Genomic DNA, 16,307 nt, shown 5'->3' with positions numbered 1-16,307 from the left:
GTGAACTCCTGGGTGCACCATTCAGGAAGGGGGGGGGGAGGCTGGAGAGGAGGGAATGGGAGGGGGGCCATGGGGAATTGAGGTTCCAGGGAGTGGGCTAACCTGTGGATTCCACACTGCAGCTCTGGGAGGGCCCAGAAGGAATCCTGCACCTGTTGTGTGTGTGTGTGTGTGTGTGTGTGTGTGTGTGACTGGGCTTGTCTCTCCCCCTTTCCTGGGCTAGGAGCACCTGTCGATAAGGGAGAGTCATGGGGGTAGGGGTGGGAGGGAGAAACGAGAGAATTAGAACTTTCCTGGTTCCTGGAATGGCTTCTCCTGCTCCCCTCACATGCTCAGCCTGCAGGGATGGGGGCCTGTGGGCTTGGTGGATGAGGGGACGCACCTTCCTGGGCTCAGCTCCTCACACTGACCCACAGCCATGGCACCACATCATGTTTCCCCTCCAGTCTGGCTGTGTCTGGTGCGTGCAAAGGACCTGAAAGTAGAACCAGGCCCCAAGAGGCAAAGGGCTGGAGAGGAAGCAGCTGCCAGGCAAATGCATGTCTCAGGCTGATTCTTAAGTCCAAGGGCGTGTCTGGGAGTGGGGCTGGTCCCAGCAGATCAGAATTTGGATTTGGATGATGGAGCCTGAAGACCTGCCCCAGAATGTTCTTTGCAGCTGAGAGGATGGGTTCTGTGTAGGGAGAGGTGTAGACACTTCCCAGCATCAAGAATTAGGGCCCTGCCCAGGACACACCTGTGAGTTGGATCTGCCCCTGCCCAGGCCTCTCTGATGGCCACCAGCTTCTGGAGGAGAGCCCCACTCTCTCACCAGCTTCCCAGGAACAGGCCTGGCTGGGCTCCCAGCCCTTCCCCTGCTCTGCTTGCTGCCAGCGGGGCTGGCAGGGTTCAGGAGGCAAAGGCAGGACCTTATGCTCTACACCAGCGGTTCTCAACCTGTGGGTCGTGACCCCTTTGGGGGTCAAACAACCCTTTCACAGGGGTTGCCTAAGACCATCAGAAAATGCATATATAATTACATAGTTTTTGTGATTGATCACTTTGCTTTAATTATGTTCAATTTGTAACAATGAAATTGGGGGGCACCACCACATGAGGAACTGTATTAAAGGGTCGCGGCGTTAGGAGGGTTGAGAACCACTGCCGTACACACTAAGGGGCTGCAGCTTGTCCGTGTACCATCACTGAGGTCCAGGGCCCGTCATGGAGATGGCGCCGCCCTGCTGTGTAGAAACTTGGGGTGGGGGCCTGGCTGAAGCCCCCCTTTGAGCTTGCTGGAATGGGCTTCAGTCGCTCTGCTCTGCCTCTCCTGGCCGTGGGGTGTGTGTGTGCGGTGGATGGGCTGCAGGAGCCGGCAGGGAAGCCCCTAAAGCCGAGGCCTTTTCCCAGCAGGAGCTCCAGGCTCCCCTCCCCCTTGCAGGACAGGAGGGTCCCTTCCCGTCCCGGGCTCACATTCCTCACGAAGCAACAGACATTCCATTTCTCTTTATTGTTCTCACTGGGGGTGGGGTGGGAGGAGTTAGGGCCCCTCTCATAAAAAATGTGAAGGAGATCGGTGGGCCCCGCGAGGAGACTTGAGTCGGGCATCTGGAGGGGAAAGCCCAGCCTGGAGAAGGAGGTCCCTGTGGCCCTGGTACCCCTGCTCCCCAGGTCTTCCTCTCGCTCCCGCCCAACCTGCCCCCAGTTCCCAGGCCCCTGACTGGTTGGTGCCGGCTGTGCCCGGCTCTCCTACCTGCGACCCTGGGAGCAGCGCGGTGGTCAGGGTTTCGTGGCGCCGCGCGGTGCGGGGTTAGTGGGATTCCGCGGGTTGGCGGGGTTCGGTGGAGGGAGGCTCGTGGTGTTTGCTGGTGGGGGTTTCCTGGCGTTCACTGGGGGGGCTTTTGTGCTGTTGTCGGCTTTCTTAGGGTGTTTAATATCCTTAGATTTCACGCTGGAAAACACGTCTTTGCAGAAGTCGTGGGGCTGCGATGCGCGGGGGTGAGGGGTGGGGGCAGGTGGCGTCCGGCCCCTCCCCACTCCCTCCCTCCCTCGGGCTCTCAGCCCGCTCACCTGCTGTTGAAGAGCTTCTCTATGTACTTGCCCACGTGGCCGAAGGTGCTCAGCCAATAGGCGGCCCGGGGCCCGCGGGGCGGCTGCGCATGCGGCTGCGGCTCCTCCCCCAGCGCGCCCTCCGGCGGCTGCAGCAGCACCGCCAGGCACAGCAGGGCCAGGGCGCACGCGCAGCGCAGAGTCGGCGTCTGGAGGGGGCGGGGCAGACAGAGCCGCGGCGGTCACGTGAGCCCACCCCTCCGACACCGCGCGTGCGGGTGAGCTGGGCGCTCAGGTCCAGGGACGGGTCTGCGTGGGGTAAGGGGGGCGGTGGGGGGAGGGTACACACGTTCACGAGCGCCCTTAGGGGCATCCAGGTGCCCAGGCCCAATGGTGCCCCTAGACTTGAACAGTGACGCGCACAAAGTACCAGGGGAACCGGGGCGGGAGGATGGACTGCGAGGCACGCCCTGAGATGGACACACACGCACACACACACACGCACACATACAGGGGCACGCGCAGGCGCGCGCGCGCGCGCACACACACACACACACACACGCACACACACACGAGGTTGGCACAGAGCCGTTGGTCAGCGCCCTAACCTCACTGACCTCTCCCATAGCTCCTTGCTCACCCTACTTCAGCCTCTCCTGCCTTCTGGCAGTTCCTTTAAAATGCCTCTTCCTTTAAACTCTCCAGATTTCCTCATGGCCAATTGCCTTGCCTCCTTCGGGCATCAGCTCAAAATTCAGCTTCCAGAAGGTCCTACTCTGACACCCTTATTTTTAAAAAAATATATTTTATTGATTTTTTGACAGAGAGGAAGAGAGAGGGATAGAGAAATTAGAAACATTGATGAGAGAGAAACATCGATCAGGTGCCTCCTGCACACTCCCCACTGGGGATGTGCCTGCAACTAAGGTACATGCCCTTGACCAGAATCGATCCTGGGACCCTTCAGTCCGCAGGCCTACACTCCATCCACTGAGCCAAACTGGTTAGGGCTGATACCTTTATTTTTTTTAAGTGTTTTTTTTTAATTTTATTTAGAGAGAGCGAGGAAGGGAGAGGGATATATAGAGAGAAACATTGATGAGAGAGGAACATCATCCATGGGCTGCCTACTGCTCACCCCCTACTGGGGATGGAGCCTGCAACCCTGGCATGTGCCCTGACTGGGAATCAGCGACCTCTTGGTTCCTGGGTCGATGCTCAACCACTGAGCCACATCAGCCGGGTGAGCCTGAACCCCTATTTTAAAAATTGCAACCTACTCATTCATCTTGCTCTACTTTCCCCTACCCCGCTCCGTTCACCTTCTAACTTACTATATTCTGTGCTTTAAATTCTCTTTGTCCCTCCTAAATGCCCCCTAACCCCAACGCATGTAAGCACCATTATAGCTGGGCTCTTTGCCTGTTTTATTCACTGACGTATTACAAGAACCTAGAACAGTGCCTGACAGTAGTGCTAAATCATACACGTTAAATGAATAATTACTAATACAGTTACATATACCTCCACGCACACCCCCAGCCAAGCACAGAAAAGTTTGTGCCGGCACACACAGCAACTCACATATCATGATGCCCATAAACATGATACAACCTCCCCACCCCCTCCCTGGAGCCCCTGGGACAATTCTCTCTTGACCAGAAAATCCCCTCATCCCCACCACCCAGAGCAGGGACAGAAAACCTGGCAGCTGTCCTGGCCATGGGACTGGCAGAGGAGGCTGCCCTGGTCTCAATCCTTCATGCCCTGGGGAGGGGCATTTGGTGCCAGTGTCCATCCCCACAGTCATGGAGAAGACAGCTGACAGGGCCCACCAGACATTACCATGGTGCTGAGCAGGTGCAGAGCAGCACAGCAAAGGGTCTCTGGCCAGGACGTCCGAGGCCCTTTATATTTCTTCAGGTCTATGTCCCTTTCCCTGTAAGGTCCCACCCCCAGCTTGACCTCCTTATCCTGCCCCTATGTTATAACCTGGGAGTTGGGAACAGGGAGACGGTGGGGGTGGAAGCACATGGACTGCTAGCTGTCCTGACCTGCACAGTCCCTGCCAGGGGCTCAGAGGTGTGGGTGGCAGAGGTGGAGGCACTGGGGAGTAGGGTAACTTTTGGCTTCAAGTCTACGGATACTAAGGAGGAACCGACACAGGTTAAGAGGGGGCTGTGCTTCTCCCAGGGGCCTTCTCTCAGCATTGGGAGGGCGGCTATGCTGAGAGACCAGACCTTCCCATCCAGCTTGATCTAGGGTGCCTCCTTTCCCTGTTGAGCTGCTGTGAGGCCTCAGCACCCTCATTCCTGGCCTCTAGGCCCGCTAGTATGGGGAGGGGGGGTGAAGATTTTCTTGGCCTGCCTCACACTTTCAGAGCCCCTGATGGTTGACCTGCAGAGCCTTCTAAAGGGTGGGGGGTCTTGCTGCTTTTCTGGGACAAGGTTATGAAATGGGGACTGCTACTTTTTCTTGCCCATCCCACCCGCAGAAGGGGCACAGTAGGAAGAGTAGGGTCTTCTGGGAAGGAATCCTGACTTCACCATTTTCTGACTGTGTGACCTTGACTAAGGGCCATTATATCTCTGAGCCTCTGTGTCCTCATCTGTGAAATGGAGCCGATTGCGCCTGTAGCACGCGCTGCTGTGAGGACTGAGTCGATAATGTAGCTGAAGCCCTTGGGCAGTTCCTGGCGCCTCCTAGGTGATTAACATGTGTGAGCTTCTCCACTATTGGGTGCACTCTTTCCCCCCATCTCTAGGGAAAGGAGTGAGAAACTCAACGTCAATGCCATTGAAGTTAATGGGATGGCTCCGTAGCCAAGTGAGACCATTACTGCATTTCCATGGAGCCAAGAATCTCCAGAAAAAGAAATGAGATTCCTATGATAAAATTCCACAGTATAAGGTGGAAGGAGAGATCTAGGGGCCAGTGTACCCCAAATCCCAACAAACAGGCTGAAATTTATTCCAGTTAGGCACGAGTCCAAGGCTGATGCCTGCGTTCCCGGAAGAGTTCAAATGATGTGCTCCTCTTGCAGCGTTGGCCGTGAGAACCCAAACTTCGGAGCTTGGCATTTAAAGTCCTTAACAATTTGTCCTCAGCCACGGAAAACCACCCCAGAAACCTCTTAAGTCAACTTCATAGAAGTATAATTTACACACGATGAAAGCTGCCAATTTTAAGTATACAGTTGGATAAGTTTGACAAATAAGTACCCACCCCACAGTCAAGGTACGGAACAGCTCGCCCCAGCAAGTTCCCTCCTGCCCTTTTCCAGTTCAGCTGGCCCCAGGCAACTGCTGCTCTGATCTCTGTGGATTCCTTTAGAACGTCATATAAATAGCATCAAACAGTATGTTCTTTTTCTGCCTGACTTCTTTCACTCAGCACAATGCCTCTGACATTTCTCTGTGTTCTTAGGCGTATTGGCCACTTGTGCCCTTTCGTTGCTGAATTGTAGCGTTCCTTCGTGGGGACAGACACAATTTGTCACACCCCGGTTCTCCAGGTTTGTTCCCACCCATTCTCTTTAGCTGCATCTCCGGCTGTTGTTCCTCCCTCACTGGACCTGTCCGAGCCTCCACCCGTTTCACTCAGTGGTCTCCTGAGCAGCCCTGCACTTTCACAACCCCCAGCCTTTGCTCGTGCTGCCGCTTCTGTGTCGGATGGGCTGCTTCTGCGCCTCTGCCCGGCAAAATCCCACGGTTCTGGCAATTCCCCTTCTGTGAAGCCTCCCTGGTTCCCTCCCTGCCTGGCCCTGGGTTCCTGCGCCTCTTGTCAACTGCACCATATTTGATAACCAAGTCTCGGACAATGGAACCATCACCCGCAATGCTTCCTAGAGCCCATGCACTTGTGGCTTGCTCACTGATGTGAGCGTGGGGAGATGCCAAGAGAGAAAGGAATGCTGGGATAGCACCTCCATCTACTACTACAGCTTTGGTCTGTTCTCTTGCCCCAGAAGCAATGTTAGTGAGGGCCCAAGCAGATTCAAACTGGGTGGGACTGCAACCAATTCTGTCCATGAAGGACATGACTTTTGTAGTCAACCCAGCCCAGGTTATGCTGCCTGTGGGTGGCTGTTTTCCCCTAGAAAGCAGTTTCCTGGTGGTTTGAGTAGTTCGGAGCTGGCTTTCCAAACGGTTGCTGTGGATGCCTTTGACAGTGTCCTCGGCAGACCAATTTCCCGTGCCCCGCGTGTTGTGGTTTGTCTGCAGGGGAGAGGTAGCATCATCAGGAAAGGAGCTCACATTTCTCCTTTTCAGCATCTGGCCATCCTTCTTAGCTTTCCCAGCTCCACATTAACCTCTACGCGGTGATACCTCCTTCTGTGCTCTTTCTCCGGGTTCTTGAGTCTGTTCAGGCGGGCATCTGGTGAATGAGCATTGTTGTTGGTGGACATGGTTATGAGACTCAGGGAGAAAGCTACGCAGCCGGCTCCGGCATCCTCAGGGGACAGTGCAGGGCACACCAGCTGTAGTTAGGCTGCTCTGAAGACGTCCACCGTGGATTACCCTGAAGATGGTGTTAAGGCCACCCTCCATTTAAAAAAACATATATATTTTATTGGTTTTTTACAGAGAGGAAAGGAGAGGGATAGAGAGTTAGAAACATCGATGAGAGAGAAACATTGATCAGCTGCCTCCTGCACACCCCCTTCTGGGGATGTGACTGCAACCAAGGTACATGCCCTTGACCAGTATCGAACCTGGGACCCTTGAGTCTGCAGGCCGACGCTCTATCCACTAAGCCAAACCGGTTAGGGTGAGACCACCCTCAATTTTGACATAAATTGCAAGTTTGGGGGTTCCATAAGATTACCATTTGAGTTGATAATTTGCTAGAAGGACTCACAGAACAAACTGCAAGCTGTTAGGTTCATGATTATTGTTTGTTACAGCTAAATGATACGGCTTAAAGTCAGCCAGAGGGACGGGCACAGGTGGCAGAATCTGGGAAAGTTTCTAACATGAAGCTTCCAGTTGTCCTCTGCCATGGATTATGGATAGCACTGCTTTCCCAGCAACGATATGTAACAATATGCACGGTATTGCCACCCAGGGAAGCCCACCTGAACACTGGTGTTCGGAGTGTTTATGGGCTCCTCACGTGGGCATGGTTGACTGCCCGTATGGCTGATCTGTCTCCATCCAGCCCCTCCAGAGGTTGAGGTGATACCATGTGACCCTCCCACTCCACATCACACTGTTAAACTACCTGGGGTGACCCAAGGTCCCCTAGCAAACAGAAACACTCCTGGTAGGTATGACATTCCACAGGCTTAGCGATCCTCAGAAGACAAGGGACATCTCTCTGGACAAGGTTAAGTTCTTTACGCCACACATTCCTTTATAGCTGAATATTCCAGTGTCTGGATATACCACATTTTATTTATTCATTCTTTAGTTGTTAGATGTTTGCATTGTTTCCACTTTTTGGCTATTATGAATACTCCTGTGGTCATTTGTGTACTCGTTTTTGTGTGGACATAGGCTTTCATTTCTCTAGGAGTGGGATTGCTTGGGTCATATGATAGCTCTCTGTTTAACCTTCTGAGGACTGCCAGACTGTTTCCCACAGGGGCTACTCCATCTGCTCCCTGCACTCTTACGGAGCGAGGCCTCTCCTCAGCCAGACCAGAGCGAGAACCAGTTATCTGACCCTCACTTTCTCTGGACAACAAAATGCCAATAATTTCCAGACCATCATTTCTTTCCCCATCCTAAACTGAAGATGATATTTTTTGCATTCTTATTTTTTTATAAATACGTATTTATTGATTTCAGAGAGGAAGGGAGAGGGAGAGAGAGAGATAGAAACATCAATGTTGAGAGAGAATCATTGATTGGCTACCTCTTGCCCATACACACCCCCTACTGGGGATCAAGCCCACAACCCCGACTGGGAATCGAACCGTGATCTCCTAGTTCACAGGTGGACACTCAACCACTGAGCCACACCGGCCGGGCGGGGCCACCATGCTTGTAGGCCTCCTCTTTTCCCTTGTTCTGAGGGGCACATTCATCTCCCCCTGCCCTGGGTTCCCTCAGCTCTACCTGCTTCCCTGAGTGCCTTGCACGTCCACAGCTCCCTCAGGGGTCCTCTCAGCAGTCCTCACCTGTGCAGCACACCTGCCCAGTCTAATACCCGAGGGCCACGGGCCACATCTCCTGCTGGTGACCCCTTACACACACCTTTTCCCAGCCCTGGCTGTACATTGGCATCACTGGGAGCTTCCCAAACTACTGTCATGTGGCCCCGCCCCCAGAGTCTGCACCACGTGTTAACTGAGCACCCACTCGATGGCAGGCAGGCGCTGTGCCGGGTGCTGGAGTGACAGGGGTAGTGAGGTACAGCCACTGTCCTCAACCTCACAGTAGTGGGAATGGGTATTTATTGAGTGGGATAATCAATATTTTAAGAAATACCTACCAAGAGGCCACCTCTTGTAAATTCCTGTTGGGAAGAAGAGCTTTTTATCTCCTATATGAGCAGAGCGGGAAGTTGTTACCTTGATCGAGTTGGAAGGGAATTTAGTAACTGAGTCCCAATGGCCCAACCCCCCATGTTACGGATGAGAAAACCAAGGACAAATGACTAAGTTTTCTGTGCTGGAGGAGGAAGGTGGTGTCTGAGAGCCAGAGGCTCTTGTATTAGGGTATCCCTGCCAGCTGCTCTTGGGATGGCGGGAGAGGGCAAGTTGTGAGTTCGCCAGTTGTGTGCAGGGCTTCTGGCTGAGCGGTGCTCTCCTGCTATTGGGAGAGTTTTTCCGTCTTTATCCTCTAGATCAGCAGTCTGATGTGGTACAAGGCAGGCTGATGTGTGACTGGCTGGGGGTGATGATGGTGGTGGTGGTGGTTGTGGTAGGGAGGGTGGAGGGGTTTCAGGCTGTCAGGAGGCTGTGAAAAGAACAAGAGGCCAGGACACTTGATTCTCCAGGGAGGGTTTGATTTGGTCCTGGAGGGGAGGCAGAGCTACCTGTTGAGGCTGGGATTAAGGGGGGGGGGGGGAGGTGCGTCTTTTCCTTTAGAAAAGTGGTTTCCAAAGTGGGATACACCTAGAAAATCCTTTGGAGTGTAGTAAGAAAATATTGGAACTTCTATTTATAGTTTTAAATAATCAATTTAAAATTCTTTTTTGGTGTGTGAATTTTTAAAATACACATATTAGTTCAACAGCACAGATATAATACTAGAGGCCCAGTGCATGAAATTAGTGCACTCTGGGAGTGGGTGGGGGGGTGGTGGTCCCACAGCCCAGCCTGCACCCTCTATCGCAGTCTGGGAGCCTTTGGGGGATGTCCAACTGATGGCTTAGGCCCGCTTCCTGTGGGGAGCTGGCCTAAGCTGGCAGTCGGACATCCTTAGCTCTGCCATGGAGGCTCCGGCCACCTCCACTGAGCTTGCCAGTTGTGTGCAGGGCTTCTGGCTGAGCGGTGCTCCCTGTGGGAGCGCACTGATCACCAGGGGAGAGCTCCTGCATTGAACATCTTCCCCGGTGGTCAGTGTGTGTCATAGCAACCAGTTGTTCCACCATTGGGTTGATTTGCATGTAAGCCTTTTATTATATAGGACATAAACATAAAAACAAATATGCATTGAGGGTTTCAAACTTCAAAAAAAAATTTTTTTTAATTTTTTTACTGAGAAGTGCAGCCAATATAAAAGGTTACCGGAACAAGACTGCAGGTGTGGGGGAGAGGAGTCCTAGGGGGTGGGTGTAGAAAAGATAGACTCAAGATAGCTGTTGGCGGCCCCTGCTGGCCGTTACCAAAAGTGCAGCATTACTCAGTACAGCTCCAGATCTACTGAAATTCAGAATACCCACCCTGAGTTTTATTCCTCTCTGTGCCCTGACTCCCAAAGCTCTGAGGAAGCAGAGACACTGCCTTCATCCTTGTAACCTCTGGGATGAGGCAGGGAGGAAGGCAGAGCTAATTACAGACCCCAGAGGGGGTGGACTCATCCCTCCACTTCCTTATCCCCACCCCACCCCACCCCACCCCACCACCACCGGAGTGGCAGCCCCTAACTGCCATGCATTGTGGACCCCTCAAACCGGCTTCACTTCCCAGATACTCTATCCCCCACCAGTAGCACCCTCATTCCTTTGGGCCCAGCTTAGAACATTTACTGCACCTCTGTTATATCACTCAGTGATACCACCAGAAAGTGTTGGGTGTCTGACACACCCCTCTGGGTGGTGAGCTCTACCCAGGCTGTGAGCTCCAAGAAACCAGGAGTCACTGAAACGGGCACTGAAGCTGCTATCTGACTCAGTATCCCTGAAGCTGACGCTTGGTCTGGAACAGAATAGGAGTATCTGCATCCAGAAATGCGCCCCCCCCCCCCCCCGCCGGCCCCGCAACCTCACAGGACTCCAAAAGTGCAACATGACTCAATACAGCTTTGATTCCGTGAGAATCAAATAACTTATAAGGTCCTGAACAAATGGGAGGGGCCAGCCTTTTACACGAAGTCCTTAACAGAGAGATACTGTTGACTGGCTAATGGGGGAAGCAGCTAGTAAGAATAATGAGTTGGGCTCCCCCTTCCTAGTGGGCCAGAATCTGGGCTCTCACTTGGACTTAGGGACCCTGAATGGAATTGAAGCTGGGGGTTGCTGTGTAGCAACAGTTACTTGATTGAGAAGTAATTAATGTTTTGGGGGGATTCGGGATCCTTCCACTTCCCAACCAAATGCAAATGGCAGAGTGACTCCTTGCCCAGAGATTGTCAGGTGAGAGTGGAGGGTAGCCTTCGTAACGGGAAGGGAACTTCTTTTTGAGTTGAATTAGGAGGATCTTCTGGCTTGAAGACGGGGAGAGTTAGAAGCAGTGTCTCCAGGGAGCCTGTTTGGTTTGAGACAGAAGCCTGCAGTCACTGGCTCCTTTCTCCTCCCTCAGTGAAGGCAGAGAGGGCTTTGGGTAGCGTGTGGCCTGGTGCTACGGCTTTTGCCTGTACACCTGTACACCTGTGCCCTCGGAGTTTCCAGGGACCCAGGGACCAGTCAGTCTTCTGCTTCTGGGATGAATTCCCAAGTCAAACCCATTTCTGAGATTTCTAAGCAAGTTTTCAGGGTAAGTTCCTTAGCAGCGCAGTAAGTACGTAAGAGGGATAACTCCTGCATATTCCAGAGGGCAAGTGGAGGGGATGGGGAGACACCCAGGCCAGGCCAGTGCCGCGGCTGGTCCCAAAGGCTCGATGCACTGAGCAAAGGGTGGGCAATGGGAGCTTCTAGCATTCCTAGGCCTTACAGTGTCTTCCACTAGAAGGTCTGGGGTGGAGCCAGAGGCTGGCGAAGGCGGGCAAGTAGGTTTAACCCTTTATTTACTTCTTGAGATGGGTCTCTGAGGAAGGGTAGCGAGTTACTAATTTCTGTATTCCGTAGACAGGGGTATGGACCAGGTCTCTGATCCAGGCTTAATATAGGGTCCTGAATCCCTTCACGAAGACGCCCCCCCCCCCCGCTTCTTTTTTGCAAATTGTTCCAGAGAGTCGGGCATCCAGGTATCCATCATTCGAGTCTTTAAAAACTGCCCCTGAGCCCGAGGCCCTGGTGGTGGGGGGTGGATCTCCTGCTCTTTGGCGGCCTCCCTAAACTCCCCCTGTTCCCTTTCCCGATTGGAAAGGAGGATCACGAGGAAAAGCGAGGCGCGCTCGGAACTCGAACACGGATCTAAACTGCGGGAAACGGGCGGAGTGGTCGTTCATTCATCATCGCCCTTTTAAGGGATCTCTCGGCGACGGGGACCCTGGTGGCGCAAATCCCAGCTCGTGCTCCCCTGAGTGGGCAGGATGCGGGGCGTCGTGGGCTGTGCGACGTCTCTCCTACCGCCACCTCCCGGCCTGCCCACTAGCTGCTCAGAAAGACCGCTTTCCCCGGGGCTGCCCCGCGCCCCCTCCTTCCCCCTCCCGGCCCCGCCCCCTCCCGCAGAGGAGGCCCTGCCGCTTTAAGAGCCGGGGTAGCGACTGACAGCAATAAGCGCGTAGCGCCGGGCTGCGCTGGAGCCGCGGAGCTAGGGGCTCCCCCGCGCGCAGGTAGGCGACCCCCGACCCCGGGCCAGCACCCACCTCTGTGTCCTCCACATCCAGGCGCGGCACTTGGGGTCCTCTTCTCCGAGTCCAGTCTCCCCGGGGCCCGTCCCCCAGGCTCGCCTCCTCCCTCGCCACCTCCCGTCCCCCCTTCCTTCTCGGGTGCCCCCCAGAGACCAAACCCCACTGCCCATTGTCACTGGTCCCGGCCCCTGCGGCAAAGGCTCCAACGTGACCTCGGGCACAGAGCTGGCGAGCTGTGCGGGGGCCGGGGGCTGTGCGGGTTCGGGGGACCTCGGAGCCTGGCATTACGTAAGAACTGCGCTGCTAGCGCTTCCGGGGGTGCGGACGCGAGACAGAGGTTGCGGGGGTTTCCGCGGCTCCCCGGCCCCCCTTGGGAGGCTCACACCTCAATCTTCCCTGGGAGTAGGGTCTAGGGAAGGGGCGCGTTCCTGCTTCCTCCTCCCAGGTTGTGGGGGGCTTGGGTCGGGTCGGGGGCCAGGGTTAGAGCCTGGAGATTGGGGAGGCGATCGGTGTTCGGAACCAGGAGCCAGGGTCGGAGAGTTCGGTCACCTAAGGGGGGCGGAATGAGGACGGGGCTGGGGACAGCCATTCAATGACCTCATCCCTAGGTCTCCCGCGGGCGCGCGAGCAAAGAGCCTTCTTTGATGGCTCGAAACACGCCCCCCTGCCCCCAGGTCCTAGCGCCCCGCGGGTTAGGGCCGGCCCGGGGGGGGGGGGGCGGGGGCGCTCCGGCTGTGGCTGCGCGCAGTCCGCCGGCCTCCAGCACCCCATCCCTCAGGCTGTCCACCCCCACCCCCCGCGACCTGTGGGTCTTCAAAGCGCCTTTGTCAGACCTTCTCCCCCACGTCTCTTTGTACGTGTGTCGATGGAGGGGTGGGTGTGAGGTTGGAGAAAACCTCCCCTTTCACCGCGGGCCCGCACCCCCAGCCCACTCCGGGTCAGGTGGGTAGCCTGGAGGTGGGGGTGAGAGGGCACCCGGGCCCTGGCTTTTGGAAGCCGCGGTGCGAGTTCCCAGATGCCCGGGCCCCGGGCCTTGGCCCTGAGCCAGCCCGGCTCGCCTGGCACTGCCGTTCTCCGTGGGCACGGCCGGACCCCGCCCTCTCGGGGACCGGGGTGGGGGTGGGCAAGGCGAGCCGCTGCCGTGGGAACCGACTCCTCGGGGAGAAAACGCAGGCAGCCGGGCCAGGCTTCTGGAGCCAGAATCCCCCTGCCTCTTCCCACCCTCCCGCCTCTACCCAAGGCGGACCACCGGAGTCCTCCGTCCGCACCCCTGTCCGGAGAGCAGCGCCAGCCGCCAGAAGGTGCCAGGCTCCCGGTCGTTCGGAAGAGAGCCCTTCCCGCTGCTCTCTAGGAACAGGGACAGCGGGGCCTGGCGCTGGGGGCGCCGGCCGGCACCCTGGATCCTGAGCATTTCTCCCAGCCTGATGCCAGCCTGACAGGAGGTGCCCTTCCTCTCCCCGAAAGCTGCCTTCTTCCACATCTTCAGGGGCAGATCCGGGAGGAAGGGGAGTCGTCCTGCCATCTTTGTAATTTCTGTTATCTGCGCCCAGGCTTGGGAGGGGAAGGGGAGAGGATATTATTAAAATCAGGGCGTGGTGTCTCTGGGAAGAATCCTTTCTTTGGGAGGGAGGTGAAGTTGTGGCTCCCCTACTCCCGGGGCCCAGCACACATTCAGGCCTAAAGTGGGCACTGCCAGGAACTTCCTCCACGCCCCACCCCTGCTGTGAGCCACTGCCTTTTGTTGTCATGGCAACTGGGAATTAGCGTTTTCTTCAGCAGCACAGACCCAGGAAGGCAAAGGGAGGGAGGGTGATGGGTTGCCCCGCCTCAATCCTTCCCACCCCTTTCCCTGAAAAATGGGAGACCCAACGCCACCTTGGGGAGGTTCTGGAATGGGAACTAGGGCTGTAAACTCTACACCTGGTTCTGCCCAAAGCCCCCTGCTCTCCTAGTCCCAACTCTGGGCTAGGAAGGGGAGAAGGGGGGAAGGGGAACCCAGAGAGGCCTTAGGGAGGTATGACATCATTTCTATCAGACAGACTGACAACATCTGTGGAGCATCTATCTACACTGGGCTAGGCCTAAGATCCAGAGGCAAAATAAAACAGATGTGGTTTTTGACTTCATGGAGCTTACTGTCTGGGGACACCCATCTTTCCTGCATTTGACTCAAATTCTGTATTCTTACCCAACCCCTCTAAAAAAAATAAATAAATAAAGACATCCAGGACAGCCTCCTGACTTGTGTGGCTTCAGTTGGTTGGAGCATGGTCCTGTATACCTAAAGGTTGCAGGTTCAATTCCCAGTCAGGGCACATACTAGGTTTTGGATTCAGGGCTCTCTCTCTCTCCCTCCCCCTCTCTCTCCCCCTCTCTCTAAAATCAATAAACATGTCCTTGGGTGAGGATTTAAAAAAATAAAAAGGACAGATGGTGGGCATAAACGCTTAATTTTTTTGTTGAGTCATAAAGCCTGGATTTTCATTGTAGCTCTCTTTATTAGCTTTGTGACCTTGGGCAAATCAATTGATCTCTCTGATCCTCTGTCACCTCCTCCTCGAAGAACTGGGCACGAAATATCTGCTCTTCCTGCCTCCCAGGACTCTGGGACCATTCCGTTTACCTTGTTGGCTAATTGTGAGTGGGAGTTCCTTCCAGATTCCTTTCTCATCCTCCTTTTTCCATCCTCTAGGAGAGGCATTTCGGAACCTTTGCCGACCTCACCATGCCGGTTGCCGCCACCAACTCTGAGACTGGTAAGAAAGGGAGAGGAAGTCAGTTAATATTAATGGTTCAGAGGGTGCCAGGCAGGGTGGGGAGCAGCTACCAGGCACTCCCACAGGTCCCTGTAGGAACACCACTATCTACCCAGCCATCCATTCAGGCAACTCGGTGGCCCTCCCACACCTGCCCCAGGGTAGCGCTGGAGACAGAGCTTAACACACTTCCTCGGAGAGCAGGGGTATGAATGCTCCAAAGATAACGCACACTCACTGTTGCTGGAGGACTATGGCATGGGACCTGGCTGGTGAGAAAGTGACCCCTAGGAGCTGGGCCTTGGAGGATGGCTGAGGTAGAGGGACAACAGCAGCCCAGCCTGGGGATGAGAAGTCCATGATGCGGTGCCCACCAGATAGGTGGAGTAGACCAGCTAGAGATGTGTGTGTGTGTGTGTGTGTGTGTGCAGGGGCGTAGGAGGCTATGCAGGGAGGATGCCGGGTCAGGAAGCCTCAACTTGGTTCTGTAGGAGTTTTAAAGGGCAAGGGAATGGGCCACCCAGACGAGCTAGGAAGCCTCAGGAGCAAGCTGCTGCTTAACCTCCCAGAGCCCGGTTTCTGTTCCGTAAAGAGGTTGGTGGGAGCCTCCAAGGCCATGTCAGAGAATGAGAGTTACCGTTAGGAACAGTCACTCACGATGCTATGCTCCAAATTATTACCTCATTGACCTGTAACCTTGAGTCATCCCTCCCTTTTGGGACCTAGGTTTCCCCATCTGTAAGATGAGGTGATGGGATAAGGTCATTGATCCTGGATCCTTTTGAGAACCTGATGACAGCCATGGGCTTCATTATAGACAAACTAGAGGCCCAGTGCACGAATTCATGCATGGGTGGGGTCTGGCGGGCCACCCTAGTGGGGGCCCGTCGGGCCAGGCCGGTGGGGGGAGGGGCTGCAGGCAGTTGGTGGCCAGCTCCGCCCCCATTGGGGTGTTAGGGGCCGATTAGGCTGGGAGGGGGGGGGGGGCAATCAGGGCCTGAATCAGGCTGGTTGGCTGCCAAAGTGGGTTTCATAGCCACCGGTTGTTCTGGTTGTTCCGCCGTTCCGGTTGCTGGGCTTTATATATAGAGATCTTCTCTTCACAAAATCTGTATTCCACTCTGGGGTTCATGGCCGCTTTAGGGACCACCAGGCGAAGTTCCCTGTGCTAGAGGCTAAAGGCCCTACAACTCTAACCTGCTCTGAGTTGTCTGTCTTTCTCATGGCCTAGGTGCCTCCCTCCCAAGTAGCCCTTGCTGGAGGCCCTGCAGCTGCCTCTGCAAGATGTCCCAGGCTCCTAATGGTGTTAAAATGACTGTTGCTCTCCTCTGAGAAACTGAACCAGGAAAGTGAAGACTGTTGTGAGGGGCCAGAACCTAAACTGTGGCACCATTGTCCCCCAGGAAAGGCCTCTTCTTCCTGCTGTGGAGGGACTGCACCAATGTCCCCAGCTTCTGCA

The 16,307-nt window shown here is 55.2% G+C and overlaps 1 protein-coding gene across 1 annotated transcript in view; it reads left to right on the top strand.

The window, feature by feature from the left end:
- Positions 1-2,279: 2,279 nt before the first annotated feature.
- MPP2 (MAGUK p55 scaffold protein 2) overlaps positions 2,280-16,307 on the top strand; it is a 31,265-nt gene continuing 17,237 nt past the window's right edge. The window contains exons 1-2 of the mRNA XM_081109257.1: positions 2,280-2,306; positions 14,785-14,848. Of these exons, the coding sequence (XP_080965383.1) occupies positions 14,818-14,848 (31 nt within the window). The 5' untranslated portion in view covers positions 2,280-2,306; positions 14,785-14,817. The remainder of the gene's footprint in view (positions 2,307-14,784; positions 14,849-16,307) is intronic.

This window comes from Myotis nattereri (assembly GCF_964212035.1).
Source record: "Myotis nattereri genome assembly, chromosome: 16".
NCBI classification, from domain to species: Eukaryota; Metazoa; Chordata; class Mammalia; order Chiroptera; family Vespertilionidae; genus Myotis; species Myotis nattereri.
Note: the sequence above shows the minus strand (reverse complement) of the source record. Positions and strands in the feature narration are given on the sequence as shown.